The 18148-nt window shown below is 33.7% G+C and overlaps 1 protein-coding gene across 3 annotated transcripts in view; it reads right to left on the minus strand.

The window, feature by feature from the left end:
* The window catches only part of LOC143236757 (death-associated protein kinase 1-like), an 80788-nt gene extending 66652 nt beyond the window's left edge, over positions 1-14136 (minus strand). Inside the window, exon 1 of one of the 3 annotated variants that reach the window (XM_076475255.1) lies at positions 14019-14136. Coding sequence is in view for 2 of the 3 variants with exons in the window: in XM_076475254.1 (XP_076331369.1) it covers positions 13833-13906 (74 nt within the window). In the remaining variant the exon portion in view is untranslated. Of the gene's footprint in view, positions 1-13832 lie in introns of all 3 variants that reach the window. The other 2 variants (XM_076475254.1, XM_076475253.1) reach the window with 2 other exon arrangements.
* Positions 14137-18148: the final 4012 nt, after the last annotated feature.

An 18148-nucleotide genomic window follows, 5' to 3' on the forward strand; every position in this document is an offset into this window, starting at 1 on the left:
ATGAATTCTTTTCATTGGTATCCCCAAAGAAAAAGGTTGTTACTCAAAGTGTGATGCACATAAGAAATCATTTGGAAATCTCCCATTCCTAACATCCTCCTGTTATAAAGCGCCCTGGCTGAACATAATGAGTGGTATCCACTAGGCTTGACACTGATTATATCAACCTGTAATACAACATAATGCCTGGTAGCTTCGTCTTTTACACATTGGAAAGGACCCTTATTCTGTAAAGTTATGCATGTCATGGGGCATGAAAAGCACTGCCGTATCCAAGACAATACCACTGCTTCAAAATATGCTCAGATTCATACACCGAGGCACTGTGATATTGTGGTAATATTTCTAAAAATGATGATATATACTGAGGAGCTAAATAGCTGCTAAAAACTGACATTGGAAATACGTGAAACAATTATACTTCATTCTATACTGTTTTACTGCTTCGTGTGAATTACTGTTTTGCCGTTTAACAAATAAATTAAAGTTAATTAAGATAGCAATGGTGTTAGTGTCTTTGATTTCTTTTCTTAATTATTATGCCCCCCGCTAGTACAGCGGTATGTCTCCGGATTTACAACGCTAAAATCAGGGGTTCGATTCCCCTCGGTGGGCTCAGCAGATAGCCCGATGTGGCTTTGCTATAAGAAAAACACAAAAACACAATTATTATAACAGTGGTGTCGCTAACAGAGGTTATAAAGTGCAGCCAACAGCTTAATAATCGCTGTAGTATTGTTGACAGATGAAAGCATGAAGTTAGAATTTACTCCCCAACGAATACATTTAAAATGTCCATGAATTTGACTACTGAATTGATTAAAGTTTGTCAAGAGAGTTCAAATTAACAAGATTTCAAATATTACAAGATATATTTGTACTGTTTATACAAGCATCAACATAAAATACAATGCGTTCCTTTTCTTCTCTGTCTCTTTTTTAAATTCTTGCCAATTTGAAATTAATGTGAATTTTCGTGTAAAACAGCATTTAACAAAGATCTATATTTGGCCTGCTTTAAACCACCGCTCAAAAACTTCCATTTAAATGATTAATTCAGTTTCTTGTACTATAAAAGACGCGTTATTTTGGTAGTCTCGACCGTGCCAAAAATTTAGGGAAAGAGATTCAGTAAATTAAAAAAAAAACAAAAAACAACTAGAACAAGTGTTCTTGTTCGTTTGTTTTTTTTATTTCGCGCAAAGCTAGACAAGGGCTACCTGCGCTAGTCGTCCCTAATTTAGCAGTGTAAGACTAGAGGGAAGGCAGCTAGTCATCACCACCCACCTCCAACTCTTGGGCTACTCTTTCACCAACGTATAGTGGGATTGACCGCACCGTTATAACGCACCCACGGCTGAAAGGGCGAGCATGTTTGGTGCGACGGGGATTCGAGCCCGCGACCCTCAGATACGAGTCGAACGCCTTAACCCACCTGGCCACGAACAGTTCTTAAACAGCTTTATATAACCAACACAAAATTACTTTATTTTTATTCTAAAATATATTAATGACTTAAAAACAATTTATCTAATGATACTGACACTATCGTAAGTGTGGTAGCACTTATGGCAGGAATGGGCCAGACGTACATTATAAACTAAAATATCACACACTCTACAAACAGAGTTTAAATAAAACTTTATAAACACTTTACACACACTGTTGAGTAGTAACCAAACCAAGTGAAGAGTAACAAGCCACCAAAGCACTTTAGAAAGTCGGTAGAGTAAAACCAAAAATTAATTAAATTACAAATGTGTCAATCTGATTATCTAACTACCCTTATTGAAAACGCATAACTCTCGCACCTTCACCTTATGCAAAATGCACACGACTGGATTAAGCTACTTTGCCTAATAGAGCTTTTAAGTTTTATTTATAACCGTGATAATAACAATAACTTTTTGTAACACTACTAACGAGCTAACAATATACTAGTAACCATATTCTATGATTAAGAGCATACTCTGAGAGTTGCCAAATAACAACCAACCTTCATATCACGTACGGGTGCATGAGTGCTTATGCGCATATGCTACGTGATCAGCCTGCAGATAAATGAAAAATAGTAATTATGTACTATGTACATTCTTTAGACCTTGGTTCTAACTATGATCTAATTTTTGTTCTATACATGTGACTCGTAGGTCCTGTACTAGACAAAGTAATTCTATCATAACAGTCAGTGCATAAGACGCAACTCTTATGTGAGGACGAACGCGACCACTATCGAAATATAGTATGATTTAGTTCGAGCACTCTGGACTTAAACCGAGAATCAACAAGTTGTATAATTTACCTTTAGATTGTTTTCAAAATATGTGTGACCTACTGACATCTAAGACTGTACTTGAAACAGTACGATTTTTTAAAATATGCCTTTCTAGGAAGCAAAATGATAGAACAGGGAAAAATTTTATACTGATAACCTAGAAAAGTATTTCCGGAGAAGACAGCATTATTACAATAATAGAGATTAGGTTAGAAACAGCAACGTTGAATGTGCAAAACAGGCCTTAGCTATTAATCCAGCCAAAGAAAAGGTTGCCACCCTGGATAGATAAAAGAAAAACTATAGCAAAGATATCAGCAAAATCCAGGAAACGTCGAGAGTTAACGTTAAGGAAAACTACGAGGAGGATAGACCTGGAGCCCATTAACTCTGGAGACTTGAGGCCAAAAAATGCTACGAGACGAGTGTAAAAATGTTTACTAGAAAATTATGACATTTAGAGCTTTTTTTCTGACTCCCGACATAAAACACCCCCATTATGATGTTAAACATTTCGTTAGGGTCACGTAATTTGATTACATACATGTATCTGTGCTGAGTTCCTGAAACAAAGCTTACAAATTTAAATACATACACCATTCACTTAGTTTAAATAACTACCAAGTTACAAACAACACATGAAGTAGGATGGACGGAACGATGACCACATCCACATTCAGGTTGTACCCTGTCAAAAAAACACTTAGGTGTTGTAATATTTTCCCGCCCATGCCTACTTTTTTTTATTATTATTTACCCTTGTTAAGATGTTATACCAACTTTGTTTGAAAACCAACTATGGCATATCGGTAATTTAAGACCTTTAAAGCAGAAATATTTACTAAACATTTTCGACATCACATAGCTTTAGTAATGGTTAGACTTCTTAAAATAGAAATATTAATGCACGTGAATCCATTGCTTTATTTCCTTTAAGAACGAACACACCATTTACTCATCAGTTTAAACACAGACATGCAGTATCTAAGCGTTGTTTTATACACTATCCTAGAAGACACTGATAACAACAAATAGTACATACATCACAGAAACGTCACGCAACCGACTAATAAGACTTTAGCGGCAACACAACTGTAACGCTTTTTTTTAAAGACTTGTAACATAGAAAACTAATACGCAGAATTATACACGAACTGTTCTGTACGTTAATATATTTTTTTCGTGAGAGTTTTCGGCTCTCTTACTGGAGCCCCCTGAATAATTTTACACAACTATATCATCGTTACAAAAAATAAGCTACATAATGGGTTATCCGTACATGTGGATATAAATGGTTATATAGCACAATTCATATAGTGCACAATTTGGCTAACGTACCCCCCAAAGTATCGAAACTCGGTTTTTATCGTTACAAGTCCGCAAACATACAGCTAAGTCAATGGGGGGGGGGGCAAATAAAGGGAGGAGGTAATAAAATAGTTAACATTTTGATTAATCAGTACTACGTTATAGCGACCTTGCATGAGAGATCGGTACACGAAATTCAGATCAGTGAACAGATGCGTCTAAAAACGAAAAAACTAAGAACCAACATCACTTTCCTCACAGTATTACATCTACCTAGCTATAAATAACCACACACACATATTTATAGAGTACTTGTTACCTACAGATAAAAACGAATTATTTCGTCATTCTACAAAGCAATCTTACTTACACACATATAAACTGCCAGAAAATCTTTTCACACACACGATAAGCAATAGATAAAACTACTGGAGAACTACAAACCTAGATAAACCCAGACACAGGTCTTCGTTTCTTTTGCGACAAAAGAAAGTTGCATAACTTTAATGCACGAGATAACTGACTTTCGTCTTTAATGTTTCTGATATGCGAACGAATTCATATTTGAAACTAGTAAATTTAGACGCTCAGTATTTTAGAAAAAAAAACAAAAAACAAACATGAACGCACTAGGAAATAGCTTCAAGGTGTTTAACACGTGAGACAATACTACCAGATGTACCAAAGTTACATAAAGGTTGTATTACCATAATCTAATTTCCTTTTTGGTGTTGGTCTCTTATATACACGAAACGTGTTTTAATTAAATAAATATCAAAGTCTACCGTTTTTTTCTCCAATAACCATTACCTTAACGTTTCCGTAAACTGATTAAAATGTTATTCCTAGGATTAAAGCGAGACTTATAAGGTATTACAATATTACTGAATGTATTATAAATACACATGTAAGTGATTTAACTTGAATTTTCTGTAACAGCAATGTATGATACATAGCTCAAACACACGTTTTTAGTGGTTAATAGCCCTCGATAAGGCTTTGGTTAAAATTTTATCCACACAAACTTGAAGTACAAGTTCTTAAAATAGCTATAGGTGTATTATAAATTATTACGAGACGTTTACTCCAAATACAAGAGAGCGATGCTTCACTTTTACTAATATAACGAATATTTATTCCATAATATTTCAAATAAAGCACATATGATTCTACACACCACTTGATTTGTTTTCCACCATGACTATTAATTTGTAATTTTATTTAACAATTAAAAATTTTAACGTTATATTTTTACTGCTTCGCATATCGACAATAAATAAATGTGTGCGCCTACTTCATATAACCTCAACGTCAAAGTAAAATGACCTAATAACTTTACAAACAGGTTTAACCTGGAATATCAGGAAGGAAAGTGTGTGGTCACCAAAAGGTGAACGCCCTACTTTGGGTCCACAGCTCAATAACAATGTGATATAACACACACATGTGCATATATACTTACGTAACAGGTTAACTTGTTGTAACAATGCCATATAGCACACACATGTGCATTTGTGTTTATGTAATAGGCCAAACTGATACAACACAAATACGTGCATGTGTACTTACATAACATATACACGATATAGTAACACATGTGCGCTTATATAACAGGCTAATCCTGAATTACGAAATGATTTAATTCCAGTCACCCTTTAAAAAATCAAGACCACAAAAGTAAATGACAGAATCAGATTCAAGCTAGGAAGCTTCAAGAAATGATATAAAACGGACTTCAAAACAAATCTACAAATTAGTTTTTGCTTATATATATATATATATATATACATACACACACACACACACACACACACACTGACGTCTTTCTTACATTCGAGCATGTAAATGATAAAGCAGTAATGTTTTGGAGAGTCAAATGAGCATATAGACTTGTAAATAAAGTTGGCTTACAATATTTATGTCAACGTATATCTGCCACGGTTTGTTTCACAATAACAGATTCATGTAAAAGCTTTTATTCTACCTTCTATCATGAATTATTTGCCGTGATTGGCCGAGAGCACATCACGTGGTATAGAGCACGTTATCTTGAAAAGCAGTCATCATACTGCAACCATGTTGTCGGTGCTGTACAGTGAAGTGGGTTTACACGGCGTAATCCCGTTTCTCCCAACATCCAATTCTTTAGTTGATGGATTTTTAGGTCCTGCCACCCTGAAGGGACACAAGTCCAATATCTGCCGTTTATATAATTATATACCAGTCATTAAGAATCTGTAAAGAAGCATTAGTTAGCATAAAAGTTAATGCCCTTATAACCATCACGAGAGGCGATGGGGAATAACAGTATCCAAGCGCCTACGGCTGTCTCATTTTTTTCCTCCTAAGACGTTTAAACCGAAACACCTGCAGTACCTTTGGACACCAGTGTTGTACAGTTAATAAAGCCTTGCCATGCATTCTCGATGTCGTAACAAAACTTCTCAGAAGACAATTTGTATTGGACAGAGAAGACACGGCAATTCATTTAGGCCTAACTGCAAACAGTTTCTTCAAACTGTAATAACCTAATATCAGACCGTAAGATACACACATATGATGATGCATGCTCTACATCCCGAGGCATACATGTGTATTTTAAAGTTTGATATTTCACTGAATATTTTAATCTCACTTTAAAAAATCAACAAAATTAAATTTTGCTTAACTTTTTAAAATATAAAGGCCCACCAAAATTTGATCACACCAATAAAGTTATAAAGTATGCAACAACAGTTTAAATACAGATTCGTTTAGGCCTTACTGGAAAACAACATTTAAAATATCACCAGCATTATAGGCAAATTTTATGATGAAGTTTAATAGGATTTTTACAGCTCCCTTGATTATGCTTTAGTACTCTTATTGTCTTTTCTTGCAAAAGGACCCTGGAGTTCTTATTTGTAAGTAACTGAAACCTCACTGGGTAAATGTACTATATGACAGTACTAATTAATCAGATTTTATTTAAAACAAGGGCCTGGCATGGCCTAGCGCGTTAAGGCGTGCGCTTCGTAATCTGAGGGTTGCGGGTTCGCGCCCGAGTCGTGCCAAACATGCTCGCCCTCCCAGCCGTGGGGGCGTTATAATGTGACGGTCAATCCCACTATTCGTTGGTAAAAGAGTAGCCCAAGAGTTGGCGGTGGGTGGTGATGACTAGCTGCCTTCCCTCTAGTCTTACAGTGCTAAATTAGGGACGGCTAGCACAGATAGCCCACGAGTAGCTTTGTGCGAAATTCCAAAAAACAAAAAAAAACAATTTAAAACAAAGAAAACGTAAATTAAAATGATTAGTGACTGGCAGATTTCCAGCAACAGGTCATTTGTTGTCCTCATAACCAGTCAATAATTGTTTAACGTTCTTCAGTGTTTTCATCAATATGTTTGAAGCACAACAGTTTATAATTAATAAGTAACTTAACCTTAAATTGTCACAACTTAGTGTGTTTACAAAGATTAATTCAGAAAAGTATTTGAAAAATCAAACTGAACACAGTTTTAGAATCTCATACAACTTTATATATTGAGTGTCCCTGAATGTACACACCTTAATATGGTCTAGAAAAGTACAAAATCTGGTGATTACCAAATAATAAAAGTTATGTTCCCATAATCTCTTTTCACACGACATTTAATTTAGACTCTATATTTACTGATAATAGCCTACATTTGGACTGTTCATTACTTCAAGGAATGTTTTTAGGAGGATGTTTTGAACCTCCCAGAATATATTGTTATTGGTTTAAGGTTTGGGATTGTAATAAATCCTGTCTTTTAGGTAATCCCATTAAAAGAAGTCTGGGTGTTACAAATCATGTGAATATGAAAGCCATGCAACATCAAATCAGACAAGCCAATCTTGGATTGAACCTATTAGTGTGTTTATGGCTCCTACCCCTGAAAAGATGTCATTCCTGTTAATTTTGTAATTTACTAGATTTTCTAAAGTGTAAAAAAGTGTTATAGGTCAGTTAATGAAGTAAAGAAAAAAAACTGTTTTATATTCATTGTATTGCAGGGAAAAATCAAAACTGGTAGATAAGGATGGGATAAAGAATACCAGGAGGTTACAACTATAGGTAGCTCTTTTATACAACGTGTGGGGGGGGGAGTATTAGGAAGGAAAGAATGATATTATATGATCCAGTGCCAGCAACTACATATTTTTTGTAATATACATATGGAAGGGTAGATCAAAGAAGCTAATTAATAAATACAAGTATTAATAAAGGCATTTAAAGAAAAAGCCCACAATATTTAGTTCTGTTAAAGACATTCAGATTTAAGTATATTTAATCATGGTAATAAAACTAAGTCACTAGGACTGAATGGTGAGCTTAGGTTAATTAGTTCTCTATGAAATGGAAGCTTTTCAGAATGAATGGTTTAACTATTGTATGGGTTAACTTGTTTGCAATGACTATCAATCACATTGTAGAAGCTTTAAATTAGAACTAGACAATGTTGTGGCTTGGAATAATGAAGAAATGAAATGTAGAAAAATTATAGTGTAGGAACAAAATACAGAAGGAATTTTAATGGTAGGCTAAACTGTTATCATTGTAATGTTAGAAGTATAAGAAATGAAACAGATGACTTTAGAGAATTCATTAAAATGAGGGATTTTGACCTAATTCAAATAACCAAAACTTGGTTATACATAAACACCTTTCACAACAAGAATTCTTTTGAAATAAGAGTTCTATTAAATAAGATACAAGTATAGTGGTATAAAGAAAAATAGGAATGTATTTATATGTAATATGAGTTGTATCCTGTTGAAGTTGAGTAATAAGAGATTGAATCTCTTCAGATGCCTGTTAATAGTAACAAGGAAGAAAGGCTTTTGATTGGAGTTTTCAACAGAACACCAGCTGAAACTGATGAAATTAGTAAGAAACCAGTGAGATAAAGAATTCAACTGTTAATGAGGTTATAATCTTTTCAAGGATCAATATTATCCTTTACTTATATTCTGCAGTTAATTTAAACATAAAACTTCTTCAAACTAAATTTACACCAAAACACATTAATAACCTTAGTTCAACGACAGCTTTATAATTTTCTTTTGCTTTTCATCATCTCGATTCTTGTAATTTAGTTCATCATACAAGTGTCAAGCTCTGGCTTCCACTAGAATCTTTTAATGGACAAACAGAAGTTGTTATTGCTCTTGCTTTAAAGTTTATGGTTTTTCAAATGAATCAGTTTAATTCATGATACACTAAAAAGCTAGAGAGATGAATGAAAGGAAGTCAGCTGCAGTGGTTAGAACACTGGGATGATAGAAGCTTCTCCATAATATTATTGGAAAAAGATCCTTACATTCAATAAGGATAATATCTCACATTGTCTAATGATCAAATGAACTCTTTCTTTCTTTTTGCCTTTAATTTATCAACTGTGCAAGAACACTTTCCCAACCATCATAACCTTTAAAACTGGCCAGATCAATTAATTATGCTACGTTTGGCAGGGAGACATCTTGCTTACATTCCTTTGGCTGATGTATTTCATTTGTTCTTAGTTTTAATTAGTGGACTATTTTCTGCTGCTTCTGGTATGTCAAATGCAGCACAGATTAATGTTCCTAAAACTAATAACCCTTTCATGACAAGTCAGAGATCAAAGGCCATATTTTGTTTGTTAACCTTCATTGAAAATTTAATTGGCTTACTATTTTATGAACTGATGTCAATTTTAGAATCAAACTGTAGATAATTCAAACTTTAATATTATATATGAGTTAATTTTAAAATTTAAGAGTATATTAAAATAACACATTCAAATATATAACATGTGGATAACCAATCAATAGCTTATAATGTCCCCAGAGTGGTTTCCCCACCATTTTAATATTTGAAAAGGCTACAATGTTCTTTTCGATCAAAGATTTCAAAGGGATAGGTTGTGTCTTTTGTTTGCTCAAAGTTTCCTATTTTTTTAAAGTTAAATACATCTTAGTTATTAAGCTTAATAAATTATAATGGAATTCTATGGTATCAGTGTAGTTATTTATGTTTGTTTGGTTATTTAACTGTATATAAATATATCCTTCACGAGCAAAATTTTAAAAGACTTAGTAAGCTATGTCCAGCAGCAACCAAGTACAAAGGTTGTAGCAAGAGGAGGTACTTGTTTGCTTTACTTATTGTTCTATATTATAAGAGAAATAAGTTTAAATGCACTGTAAATAGTAATAATCTACATAGATATATATAATGTACAATAATTGAAATGTGACTGTATATTACAAAATACTAGTCCATATACCGAGCCCATAGCAAAAGAGCTAAAAGTGAACTATTTGTATTCAGAAATTCAAGTTGCATCTGCTTCATCTTTTCAGTATATTAACAACAGGCCGAAAGGAGTTTGACCTTTGTTTCCAGTACATTTCTTCAGAGCAGGTATCAATACAGATCTCACCAGAAAGTAGTCAAACTGATTCCTCTACAGCATCTGGTTCAAGAGGATCTCTGAGACAACTGTTAATGTGTAACATCCATCAAGTTGATTAAGTGTGCATGGAATATACTGTTGGATTATTTGACCAGCTGGTAATTTTTTTTGTTTTTTTCATATAAGAATTTAACATCATCTTTGCTCTTATGCAAATATGACAAGAATATTTTAAAATTTTCTACATCACCTATACCTGATTTTCATGAGCTGCAAACATACAGAACTGGAAGTGTAAATATCCAATCAGCAACATTTCTTGAGCAGCTTTCTTATTGGTTGCATTAGTTTTATTATTAATTTCAAATACAGAAATGAATGAGATGGTGGAAATTCAAGAATGTCTAGGTGCAAGTGATTATTGCTCTGTTAGGTTCAATGTTTTGCTGCATATGGAGATCAGTAATAATATTTTGGTTACAAATTTCAAAATAAATTTTAAAGGGATGGGACAAGAATTATGTGTTGTAAATTGGGCAGCTGAATTGTTTCAAGATGATGATTGGATGTGGACAATTTTTAAAGATATTAAAAATTCAAGGTAAAAATATTCCTTAACAGAAAGAAAAGGGTAGCTGCAAGTAAAAAACCAGGTTGGTTCAGAAAGAGTAAAAGAAATATAATTAAAGAAAAACATAAAAAATGTAAACTGACTGGTATAAAATGAGGTTTAGAAGGTTATAGGTCAAGAAAATTAGGACATCCAAAAAAAAGAAAGAAAAAATTAACATTAAGGATTTCTTTAAATACATTAAAAGTAAAGAACATGTTAGGGTGGAAATAGGACCCTTGATGGATGATAAAGAAAGGTTAGTATCTGATGGTTATTAGATGACTGAGTTATTAAAGTTTGCTTTTTCTTTTGTTTTTACAAACAATATTTTAAGTACTATTCCACATCTTAAACAACTCATAGATGGAAGCAACAACAAACAAGATGATTGTTTTAATTCTGAACTGGTTAAGAAAAAATTGGGAAGTCTAAATAATTATAAGACTTAGGTTTTGAAGAAGGTTAAGGATTAGATATGTGAGTATTTGCAGCTATTTTTGCAAGTCCTTGAATAATGGATATGTACCAGAAGACTAGAAGTTAGCTAATGTAACTCCTCTTTTCAAAAGAGGTGATAGAAACTGTCACAGTAATTAAAGACCCATTAGTCTTACATCAGTTATGGGACAAAGTTTTGGAAAGTCCAATAAAATATGTTCCACAAGATCATTTAACAAAGTTTAGAAAATTTACTGGATAGCTAACATGGTTTTACTAAAGGAAAATCTTGCCTTATAAATCTTAACATGTTTTGAAAAAACATTACTGCTTATGTAGGTAAGGGTGAGTATAGATTTGGTTTATCTGGATTTTTGGAAAGCATTTGACAAGGTGCCACGTAAAAGGCTAATGAAAAAATTATCTCTACATATGTGGAGGGGAGATAAGTTAACAAACTGGATAGAAGAAAACAGAGATTGTTACAAATAGAGTTCAGTCAAACTGGATTAATGTTACAAGTGAGATACCTCAGGACTCAGTCTTAGGACCTTTACTCTCTTTTGATTTACATCAATGACAGATTAATAGATAAATAAACAAATTAAATTTGCAGATGGTATTAAGGTCTTGGGTGTTGCTAGCTGTAAAGAAGATGCTGCTGATTTACAAATGGATTTAGATTATTTATTGAGTTTGTCAAATAAACGAAAACTGGGTTTCAACTATAATAAATAGAAGATAGTGCACGTGTTAAAATAATTTGAATTATATGTATAATTTGGATTGGAATAATCTTAACAGTGTCATGGAAAAAAGAAATCTTTGTCTAACAGTTAATTAGTCTAAAGCCATCTAAGCACTGTGCTGTTACTTGTGGTAAGATAAATAAGATTTTAGGTTTTATCTTCAGAAATACAAGTCTAAAAGAGGTTATAACTACATTGTATAAGTCACTGGTTAGGGCTACATTTGGAATATTGTTATCAGTCTTGAGCTCTTTAAGAAATACATTGAATTATTGGAAAAAGTTCAGGATAGAGTTACTAGAATGGTACCCAAGACTGAGGGTTAACCTTGTGAGAAGCTGAAATGTCCCAAACTGAAGAGAGTTACAGGAGGTCTGACTGAGGTATTTGAGATTGTAAAAAGAATTAATAGTGTTAATGGATCATGTTTTTCCATACTTAATGAGAACAATTGGATTAGAAGACAGATGCACATTCTGATAGTTGTCATCATAATCACATTAGACATTTTCATTTTTCTAACATGGTGGGTTGCCTCTGGATGTTGTGGAACAGTAAATTTAAGTATGTTTAAAAGAAGGCTTCTCGTACATATGAATGATTGATAAGGGCTGGATTTAACTTTTCTGCAAGTTATTTATTAATAGTTTTAGTTTAAGTTAGAGGATAGAACAACTGAGATGAACCAAAAGATCTACTGTCATCATAAAATATTTTATGTTATACAGAAAATAATTTTGATTGTCTCAACTCAGTAATAATATGACAAAATAAATCAATGATACAAGTTACAATAAGAAGTTCTTTGGTGGTGGTGAATGACTGAAGGACTGGTTGTGAAAAGATCAGGATAAAATTGGTAGCTCTTAAACATATTACCATAATTACATACAAAAGAAAAATGAGTAGCCTCCTTGAACAGACTGCTGATCTTCACTTAAGGTTTCTGTTACCTGCTTATGGTTGAGATGTTTATGTATCAGGTGCAGTTTGTGAACTAAGTCCCTTATGTAGGAATTTTTAAATGATATGGAAAGATGCATTGCATCTAAATAGCACTAATAAACAATGGTACATTTCCCCTCTTCTAATTGAGCAAAATTCTACCCACTAGGAATCCAGTAAAGAATGCAGAATTCATAACTAATTGTAGAAAAGTCTTGAAATTTAAACTGGTAGACATATTATTACAGACATATATAGATACCTGCACAACACACACAACCAACTAAACAATATTCTGACATATTCATCAACCAGCATCACACCCACACAGTTAAGACACAATGTTCTCAGCCAATATGGAATTAGAAAACTTCCTGGAGGAGCAAGAACAATCTATGCTATTAAATAATGTAAAGAAAGATGGGACTGTAAATATGATTTTTTTCTTATTGTAAATACCAGTTAATGAGTTACTGTTACAAAAATTGAAGAGATACAACATTTTTATAATATTGTATAATAATTAGTCAGTAGACTAACACAAAACATATCCCTTTACTGATAATATAACATACTAACATTATATATGCAGTTCTCATATACAACCTCTTTGTAAGTGTAATTACAATTACTTTATTAGCTGTTGTAACACTAAAGTGTAAATATTATTATTTGAGCAGCTAGAACTAGATCTGAGACACTGAACAAGTTCTCGAGTCAAACTAACAATGATAATGCTGAAATGATTCAAAGTCAAGGCTCAGGTTAGTAACTGATACTGATAATTTCAATTTTAACCTAGTCTCGGGTGGTACAACGATATATGACTAAGGTAAAAAAAAAATGTGGGGTTGTATCAGTTTAGTAATATTAATCGTCGAAATTTTAAAATAATTTTAAACTTAAGTTTGATAATTTAAATTCGGCGTTTCTAATCAAAGTTACACATTTCCAGTAAAAACCGACATAAGTAACTCTGCTATATCCTAATTATACGTTGATTAATTATTATATATTAATATTAAAATAATTTAATTTTCAAAATAAAACAAACTTTGTGCAGGTCTATCATTTTATCAATTCAACATGTCATTAACCTCACCTTCCTAATTCTTCGAACACATCGAAAACTTTGTCAAACGAGGCATGTTTTGTGCCTGTGGCAACCTGCACCATAATTGCTTTGTTACATGAATATTCTCTTATTAGTCAACAGTTATTTTAAGCAACTAGCCATTACACTAATTTGCTGTGACTTCAGCTCAAGGATTACGGCTTCATTACGTACTTTCAACATGTTGTTATCCAAATATTCTGCGCACCAATCTACGCTGCGCGTGAACAACACTCAACAGAATACAAGTGGAATCGATGAGGTTGGTAGTAGTATTACCAGTTGTGCACTGGATTTCATACCAGCGGCAGAATTTGTTGTTCATGAATTAAAAGCCTGAGGCAACATAGTAAAATATTACAAAATTTTTCATAAAAAATCACGTTTTTTAGATAAACCTTTATCAAGGTACTATGCATATATTTACCCAATTTTTCATTAATACTTCAAACAAACTTAGGAATACAAATATTTACCTGATGTAGCAGCGTGAATTAATTAACAAACACCATATGAAGGTAAGTGTTACCAGAAGTATGGAAACATGAATAAAAACCACGGAATTACATCCAATAAAAAGTGCTAAACGTCACAGATCGAATTGGTTACATATATATGTATATATATATATGACATTTAGTTTGTTTGTTTGTTTGTTTGTTTTTGAATTTCGCACAAAGCTACTCGAGGGCTATCTGTGCTAGCCGTCCCTAATTTAGCAGTGTAAGACTAGAGGGAAGGCAGCTAGTCATCACCACCCACCGCCAAGTTTTGGGCTACTCTTTTACCAACGAATAGGGGGATTGACCGTCACATTATACGCCCCCACGGCTGAAAGGGCGAGCATGTTTGGCGCGATGGGGATGCGAACCCGCGACCCTCAGATTACGAGTCGCACGCCTTAACACGCTTGGCCATGCCGGGCCCTGACATTTAGATATTAACATATTGCACACGAATATATATATATAGTTAAATCTTGAATTGTAAAATATTACGTAAACAACACATTGAATTTAACCCAGATTTATTTTAAAACTGAAAATATATCACTTACTGTTAGGTGATATTAAACAAAATCGGTGTATCATCCGTAAAGTTTTAGTGAACAGTTACAGTTAAGAAAACGAAGAACAACAATCAACATTCTGAAATCTTTAGGATTGTTTATTCTTAAGCGCAAATCTACACAGTAGACTATCTGTGTTCTGCCCACTACTGGTATCGAAACCCTGTTTCTAATGTTGTAAGTCCGAAGACGTACCGCTGTGCCGGTTTCAACAAAACAATGCTATAAGTGTAGTTATCAGTTTGGCCGCCAATTTTGATTTCATTCCTTTGAGTCGCACGCTTAATCCATTTTTGGCGCACTTTTTTACATCTAAGTGTTTTAAGAACATATAATTTACCTGTTCCCTCCTAAAGATTAACTACAGTGTCATAGTTGTTTCAACTTTAATTTTTCTCTTCCATAACAAGTAGAGACTATCTTTCATTGTTTATATCTGAGTACTTTTTCTAAATTTTTGTGGAAGATTTCAGTGTGTAGTTATGACTTTTTTATTTATATGATCTCGAAAGATTGCAGATTTGTAATAATTATTTTTCTTTCTTCAAGTAAAGATTGCTGATAACAATGGGTTGAACGTCGTATCATTTTATCTCTGTGTCTCTCCCCACAGGGAGGGGAGAACTCATCTCAAAGAGTGAAACAGAAACTTGTAAAAAATGGTATGAGTTTGCGTTTCTTATCCCTAATAAATGTTATTTGGAATAGTTGGTGGCGTATGCAGCATTGGATTCTGGTATATCGCATATTGACATTTTTATGTAGATGTGGAAAGTTAATCAGAACTCTTTTTGACTTTGTCCTGCGCAGTAAGATTATTTATCTGTCCCTATTTTCGCCAATGAAAACTAAGTATATAAAAAACATTGGTGTTATTAATTTTGTTTTGTTTTTTTTATTTTGCGTAAAGCTACATGAGAGCTATCTGCGCCAGCCGTCCCTAATTTGGTAGTGTAAGACTAGAGGGAAGGCAGTTAGTCATCATCACCAACCTCCAACTCTTGGATTACTCTTTTACCAACAAATAGTGGAATTGACCCCCTACGACTGAAAGGGTGAGCATGTTTGGTGCGATGAGTATTCGAACCCGTGACACTCAGATTACGCGTCGAGTGCCTTAACAATCTTGACATGCCGGGCCTCAAACTTAAGGGGTAAAGTAATATACGAAAATACATAAGAAAGTAGTACGTTGCCGATGAGAAGAGAAAGGTCCAGCAGAGGGTTAAAGTTCATGCGGAGAACGGTGAAATTCAACCAATACCCTAATCCAACTTAAGTTAGCGAAATAAAAACAAGGAACTCATTTGTATTTCAAGTGGTCATTGAAAGAAACGGACTAGGCTGACCAATTCTACTTGGAAGCTTGTTCATTTGTTCGTATCCTAAGGCTGCACAATAGGCTATCCATGCTTTGCCCATCACGAGAGTTGAAACTCGATTTTTGTTTGTTTTTTTTAGCGTTATTAGTCTTTAGACTTACCGCTTAGCCACTAGTTAGATATGTCGATTATGTACTTGGATTACACGGATTCTGGGACGAATAAAATAAAAAAGACCGAAATATCAGAGAATTTGACAATGTAGTTATGTTCTCTGGTGGGGTAGAGGATAAGTTTATGAAATTACAATGCTAAAACAGGGGTATATATTCCGTTGTAAATAGAGCAGATAGACTAATGTGGCTTTGCTTTGAAAACAAACTGTTTAGTCCAAGTTGTGTTTCGTTTTTCAATTGTACGCAGTATCAATAACGAATAGTACTACACATCTGGTATTTATTTTAAGATAACAACTAGGACTAGGCAACATTCTAATGAGAAATTTACATCCACACAAGTATTACTTAGCTTTTTCTTTTCTTTCAATATTTTCACTGCATTTAAAATACTGGCATTGTAATGAGACGCGCCCTCTACCAACGAGACTTGTGCTCAGTTAATTAACCATGTGTTCTTTATTTCTATTATGTATTTATAATTTTCGTGATTTTAATTTATTCCTTTAAATCATCTCGACATTTTGTTGTTAATTTTGTCAATATGGCGTTATAAAGATGCTTATTAATGCTTTCTTTCTTCACATTGTATTATCTGCTAGAGTTTTTAGTTTGTTTGTTGAATTTCGCACGAATTAACTCGAGGGGTACTTTTTCTAATTATCTTTGATTTTAGATCGATAGTCGAGAGGGAAGATGGCTTATCAGTACCACCTGCCACTAACTCTTTGTTTATTATTCACCAACGAGTAGTGGAATTGACCATCAAATTATAACGTCCCTACAGTGAAAGGGCAGGCATATTTGGGAATTGAATTGGCTTGTTTTGGAAAACACATGGAGGCTGTACTTTTGGTTTTAAAGTTGAATATTGGCTAGTGCATTAGGTGCTGGGCTGGGAATTTACCTGTTTCACTACCAATACTTAATTAGTGCGTAGAAAATACATTTGGGAAGATGAACTGTTTAGATCATTTTTAAAATTTAAGTTTGTGAAGCATTAATTTCCTAGTTGCCAACAGAAACAGTTGAAATAAATAGTTAATAACTATAAATATTTTGTTTAATTTGTTCTCTTTCGTGGTATGGGGGCCCGGCATAGCCAAGCGTGTTAAGGTGTGCGACTCGTAATCTGACGGTCGCGGGTTCGCATCCCCGTCTCGCCAAACATGCTTACCCTCCCAGCCGTGGGGGCGTTATAATGTGACGGTTAATCCCCCTATTTGTTGGTAAAAGAGTAGCCCAAACTTGGCAGTGGGTGATGATGACTAGCTGCCTTCCCTCTAGTCTTACACTGCTAAATTAGGGACGGCTAGCACAGATAGCCCTCGAGTAGCTTTGTGCGAAATTCAAAAAACAAAACAAACAAACTTTCGTGGTATGTTCCTTCCCATTTTGTCCGAGCTCAAAATCATTCTTCATATTATCTTTATAAAACCATCATCTGTTGAAGGTAAAAGTGTTGTTTACAAAGTAAGTTATTCATCAAAAACATTTTGTATTTACTTTCGCAATTTTCCGCAAAAAAATAGAGTGTCTAATGTAACAACTAGAGATAAAATAAGTAGTTTGTAGGAATGATCTTGGTCGATAAAAAAGATTTATAATATGATTTTAAATAATATTTTAGGTTGTGTACGTGTTAAGTCCCGATATTTTAGAGTTTTTTATGACATTTGTACTTACACCATTATTAGTTAAAATAAGCGATTACAAAACTTTCTATTTGTGTTGTTT

This window comes from Tachypleus tridentatus, chromosome 13 (assembly GCF_004210375.1).
Source record: "Tachypleus tridentatus isolate NWPU-2018 chromosome 13, ASM421037v1, whole genome shotgun sequence".
NCBI classification, from domain to species: Eukaryota; Metazoa; Arthropoda; class Merostomata; order Xiphosura; family Limulidae; genus Tachypleus; species Tachypleus tridentatus.